Source organism: Medicago sativa, chromosome 8 (assembly GCF_051527215.1).
Source record: "Medicago sativa cultivar Bolivia chromosome 8, Bolivia_mono, whole genome shotgun sequence".
Classification (NCBI taxonomy): Eukaryota; Viridiplantae; Streptophyta; class Magnoliopsida; order Fabales; family Fabaceae; genus Medicago; species Medicago sativa.
This window is the reverse complement of record NC_140756.1, coordinates 5739567-5745566: the sequence shown is the minus strand read 5'-3', so window position 1 is coordinate 5745566 and position 6000 is coordinate 5739567. Positions and strand designations below refer to the sequence as shown.

At 31.6% G+C, this 6000-nt stretch overlaps 1 protein-coding gene across 1 annotated transcript; it reads right to left on the bottom strand.

The window, feature by feature from the left end:
- Positions 1-1459: 1459 nt before the first annotated feature.
- On the bottom strand, positions 1460-2585 carry LOC146896403 (uncharacterized). Its single transcript, XM_085737632.1, has 2 exons — positions 2509-2585; positions 1460-2045 (listed from the first exon to the last, which is right to left on the bottom strand). The coding sequence occupies exon 2, from the start codon at positions 2041-2043 to the stop codon at positions 1528-1530; it is 516 nt and encodes a 171-aa protein (XP_085593758.1). The 5' UTR covers positions 2044-2045; positions 2509-2585; the 3' UTR covers positions 1460-1527.
- Between the last annotated feature and the right edge of the window lie 3415 nt (positions 2586-6000).

Genomic DNA, 6000 nt, shown 5'->3' with positions numbered 1-6000 from the left:
AGGATAAAGTTATGGGTGATTTGGTAAGAGAAATTGAAGGCTTGAATTTAGGGGTAATTGGGTAAGTACCAGCCACTTGAGAAATTAAAGGCTGAAACGTGGTTTTCATCTGCCGTAGAAGCTCTGAATTCCAACTTCAAGAAAACTGCGTTTTGGAGACATAAACGCGTTTCAGAAACTTGCTTTTTCGTCATCCAAACAGCATGGAAAAGAGCAAAACCGTGTTTGGCAAAAGTAAACCACGTTTGGAGCCCAAAAACGTGATGCCAAACAGGCACTATGTCTTAAAATAATGTGATGCGAGAAACAATGGATGTTCCATTCTCCCACCTTGATTTTTCACTAACACACTCATAAGCTTACATGATGAGGACATTAATTTTTTCACTAACATTTCGTAACTTATTTTTTTAAGCAGACTTTTTTACTTTTATTTAACTTCTAAGTACTCTAAAAACAAGAAAAGCAACATGTAAGCTATAAATGGAATAATTTTTCACTAACATTTTGCAACTTATTTTTCTAAGCAGACTTTTATACTTTTTTTTTAATTTCTAAGTACTCTGAAAACAAGAAAAGCAACATGTAAGCTATAAATGGGTAAGAAGTGTTTGAACTTAAAAATAAAATAAAAAATGATTTGTGTTTTTTTTTTTTTGTGGTGGTTGAGTTTGAACCTCGGACCTTGCATATATTATGCATTGTTTCTACCAACTGAGTTAAGCTCACGAAAAGAAGAAAAAATGATTTGTTTGAGAGTAGAGAATATGGGTGCGTTTGTTTTGGATTTTTTTTAAAAAAAAATCTATTTCTTTTATAAAAAAAATCACTTTTGTCATTTCTAAGTGTTTGTTTAGGATTTTTATAAAAATAATTTTCTCAAAAAAATATATTTTTACTCCAAAATGAAAAGCTATTAGGATTAACTTTTTTCAAAATCTATTTTTTAAAACAATGAGGTAACACATGAACTAGTTAAAAATCATTATTTTTAAAAAAGTGATTTTTTTTGGATAGTAAACAAACACAAATAGCTTCAGACTTTTTTTTTTTAAATCTCTAGATTTTTCCAATACAAAATCTATTTTTCTTAAAGCTAAAACAAACGCACCCTAAATGTTTTAAATAAAAATACAAAAGAAACAACTACACAATATATATACTATTTTTTTGATGAAAAACGTAGCAAGGCTTTTCACAAGTTCTCCAAATGCAAATAAAAAAGACATGATCAACGAAGCACTACAGCACTAAACAGATGTTTTAACATCTTGAGATTCATGCAATTTTCTCTTCCATTTGCTTTTTACATTTTCCTCCAAACATCACATATGCTATACCAACAACTTCATGCAATTTTGGCTTCCTGCCTCCCATGCTCCACAAGCAGTGGCGGAGCCAGGAATTTCATAGAGCTTGGGCGAAAAATATATGCAAAAAAATTTAAAAGAGAGGTTCATCTTTTTTTGAACAAAATTACAATTTGAATTAAGAGAGATGGAATATTACCTGCCAAGCTAGATAAAATTAGGAGGTAAATGGCCTTTCCGAAATTTCTTTGCGGTGAATGTTCGAATAATCATCATAGTGCTTGATACATTTGTTGTGCATACTATTATGACCACCAACATGCTCTTTCAATCCTTTATATGCATGCTTCCAATCTTTAAATCCGTCTTTGTTGAAGACTTCATAACCAAAGTGTTCGGCCCTAATACCATGATACTTCGACTCACTATATTCAATCCATGTATACTTGTTATACCATGATCTAGAAAATGATCTTGTATCCCTCCCAAATTGAGTACGAGGAAAATTTTCCAAATTTGGTTGCATTGGACCCTTCAATATATATGCCCTCCTCGCTTGGTCTTGAATATCCGAAGCATACTCCCAAATTTGTTTCCTAAGACCTGGATCACGCACAATCTCATTTGGATTAAACTCATTGGCCACATTAGGCGGTGGTTCTTCTACTTCGGCTACCGGTTGCACAACATTTACATTCTCAATCCTTGTTCTATCTACCAAAAACTTCCTCATCTCTGAAATTTAATGATTCAAAGTGAATATTCATTTCACATAACAAGTTTAAAAAAATAACAGTTAACAGTTCCTTAACAACTAGCTTTTCCATTTGTAAAAAAAAAAAAAAAACACTAGCTTTTCCTTACCAACTATTAATCAAATTTTCAATTCACATAACAACTACTAATCTCAATTCACATAACAACTACTACTAATCTTTTACTGTAGTAGTCATTCTAAGTTCATTCAAACTTCAATTGCAAATAATCATTCCCAATTTCCCATTCGAACTTCATAGCTTTTCCCATTCAAACTTCACATATTTTTCAATTCACCTAACAACTTCTACTAATTTTTCAATTCACATAACAACTACTAAATTTGTCCTTCAAATGATCGATTTTTCAATTGCACAACCAATTTTACAATTTTTCTAAAACCCTAAAACAAGGAAAGAAAGGAAGGAGAAGAAGAGATTACCTTTAGAGAATTAGAGTGAATGAGAAGAAGAGATTAGCAACCGAGAGAGAGATGAGAGAGAGAGAGAGAGAGAGAGAGAGATGACTGATCACAAGTTTCTGCAGTTAGAAACAAGTTATATAATTTGAAAGAAAAACAACAAATAAAATAGTAAATGAATTGAAGAGTGATGAACGAACCTTGAACGCAGCTTTGATTTTCGTTGTCTAGTGAGAGTTGGTTGTGTCGGCTGGATTGAGCATGATTGGGGCAATGATTTCTGAATCTGTGTTGTCTGTTCACGCGTAGTGAGTTCTACCGAGAAAGAGCTAGAGAAGAGTTTGTTGTCACGCGTGGTGTGATGTATTTGCCCAATTTGCCCAATTTTTTTTTGAAGTGTGTAAATGGGCCTATAGGTTGGGCCTAATGTGAGGAAATTACGGATCGAGCCCGGGCGACCGCCCGGGGTCGTCGGGCGCTAAATTCGCCCCTATCCACAAGCCTTGCATTTTGGCACTATTTTACGTTCTTTGTCCAGTTACTCCCTCCGTCCCTTAATGTAACCTCCCTTTACTTTTTTCATATTTCTTAAGAAAAGCCGACAATGTAATTATTATGTCTGTTTTGTGTGTTAATATTACCATATTGTCCTTTGTTTGTATATGTATTAAATTTGACTTTTTAAATTTCAAAACAAGTTAGTAGTATTAATTAGGGGTATGTTTAGGAAAAAATAATAAATGCATCTAGTAATTTGAAAAGGGGTTTAGATTTAGGGACAAAAATAAAGTTAAATGGGTGGTTAGATATAGGAACGGAGGGAGTAATAAATAATGTAAGGGTTCCTTTTTCCGTGCAAATAGTTGAAGAAATTTTTTTGACACGTTCATAAATGTATACATCTTGAAAGACATAGATATGACAGTGTAATAGAAAGAAGGGGTAATTATGTTTCTAGTCCCTATAAAATAGCGATCTTGTAAGTTTAGTCCTTACTTAATTTTAATAGCATTTTTAGTCCCTAATTTTGTTTTTTTGCCCTGAGTATTAGTCCCTACTCAATTCAAATTTGTTTAATTTATGCTTAAACTCTTAAATTTTTGAACAATTTTTTGCAGACATGTTTAGAACATTACTAAAAGTTCCTCCGCAAAAAATTATCGCAAAATTTGATTTCTACATCCAGATTTTATTACTTTTTATCTTTAACTTTTGTCGTTTTAAAAAATTCATATTTAATTCATTTCATGTCTGAAAATTCTAAATTTTAGTAAACGAACCTTTCATAGTGTTCTAATCTTGTCTCAAAAAAATCGTTCAAAAATTTAAGAGTTTAAGGATAATTAATCAAACTTTGTTTTAGCAGGGACTAAAATTATAAGTAAATTTTTTTTATAGGGACTAAAAATGCTATTAAAATTAAGTAAGGACTAAACTTACAAGGTCGCTATTTTATAGGGACTAGAAACATAATTAACCCTAGAAAGAAAGAGATAGAGGAAAATAGCGTGTTGAATGAGTGAAAAAAATTATGATTTCTAAATATCATTGTCGATAATTGAAAATAAGGGAATGGATTGAAATTAAAAAGACATAAAAAAAACCCTACTTTTTGTATTACTCCAATTATTGCGTCAGCTTCAAGCGATTAAAACTTGTATCAAGACATTAAACATTTGACTTAATGCAATGAAAGAATGTCCTGCAAAAATGACTTGTGATGTGAGAGGTTTGGGTTGTGCATAAACCAATGGTCTTAGGAGTAATTTAATTGGCGTGGAACTCCGTTTTTCAATACATCACCTCACGTTCATCACTACTTGACTTAATGCATATACCAAATTGGATATTTATATTAGGAATTTAGGATTAACACATCCTTGCAAAATCTACTTTTGTAAGATTAGCAATGTCACTTTTTATAAACTCTTAATTACTTTTATTTTTAATCTATATGAGACTTGGAAATATTAATGAAAGGGAACAAGATTAGTTGTCCTGTTTTCCTGTATTTTTTATAAATAATCCAAAACTTTATTGTTTAAGCAACTTTGGCATTGATAATGCCACTATTGCTGACCCACTGCTTACTATAGAGCTCATAACTGAAAGTTCTATACTCTCATAGAAGAGCGAAGAAATTCACTCGCTTTCACCTTTCTTATTTTTTTCCCTCATTTGTTTGTTCAAAACAAATCACATGTTAAATATTTTATATTTAAACCCTGTGAAGCCCCGATACTTTAAAATGGATGACGTATCGTATCTCCTGCGTATCCTGCACCGATACCTGCCCGATACTTTCCGATACGTATCAGAAGAGTATCCGAAGATTAAATTTTATTTTTTAAAAAATAATTATACGATACTTCCCGATACTTATCGGGATAGTATCCGATAATTATCCTGCACCTATACCTGCCCCAATAATTTCCAATTAATGTTAACTAAAATAACTTAACTCTTGAGTATAGTGCTTCTTTTTTGGATCGATATAGTATAGCACTAACAATGTTCCTTTTGGATATAGTATAACACTTATGGTGCTCTTTTTGGGATATATTGTGTATGTAATTGACTAATCATCACTCTCTTAATCGTCAATATTATTTATATTTATGTTGATGTACTACGAGCCTATGACTGATTTCTTTTGTTTGTTAATATATTTGCATATTAGAAAAATGGTTATAATTATATTATACATTTAATTATATAATTTTTTTTAATAACGTATCCCAGCCGTATCGTATCTTGATTTTTGAAATTTTCCCGTATCGACGTATCGATGCAGTATCGTATCCGTATCGTATCTCGTATCCGGGTTTCACAGTTTAAACCTTATAAAATAGAACGTAATCATCAAATAATATTGTTAGTGGTCAACATCACACCTCAACACTTGTCATGTAAGAACTAAATATTGTTGGTTCGATGCTCGACACCACGAGTCCAAATCAAGAAAATTATTCAACATTGGTCATGTAAGAACTAATTGTTGCAGGTTCATCCTCGATACCCCGAGTTCAAACCAAAAAGATAATAATAATATTGCTAGTGAAAAATTGGGGTGGAAGAGATAAGGTGACGTAATTTGGAATCTTTTGAGACATTTTCCATTAGTTATGCTGACTTGGTTGGAATTCAAAGCTTATCAAATTAGGCTCTTGAATACCAATGATCCATTCGAAATTTGTCGTGCTGATCAAAACTATTTTAAGCACTATTATGTTCGGTAGGAATATTCATTCGAGGTATATAACCATTCGAGGAACTTAATCCTCTAAACTCCAATCACGAAGGGTACGTACAGTATATTAGATTTCAATTTGTCTGAAGAATATTCATTCGAGGTATATAATTGATAGAGTTCAGTTGTTAAAACAGTTTAAACTTCAAATTTGAAACTTATAATAATTAATATAACAATTATTAATAATGTCTTTTTGAATTTAACAAAAAAAAAAAAAAACTGTTAATGACAAATGTAGTAGCTAGATAGATTGATATCTA

Coding starts and splice junctions, on each gene's coding strand:
- LOC146896403 (XM_085737632.1), bottom strand. CDS start 2,043: ATGAGGAAGTTTTTGGTAGATAGAACAAGGATTGAGAATGTAAATGTT.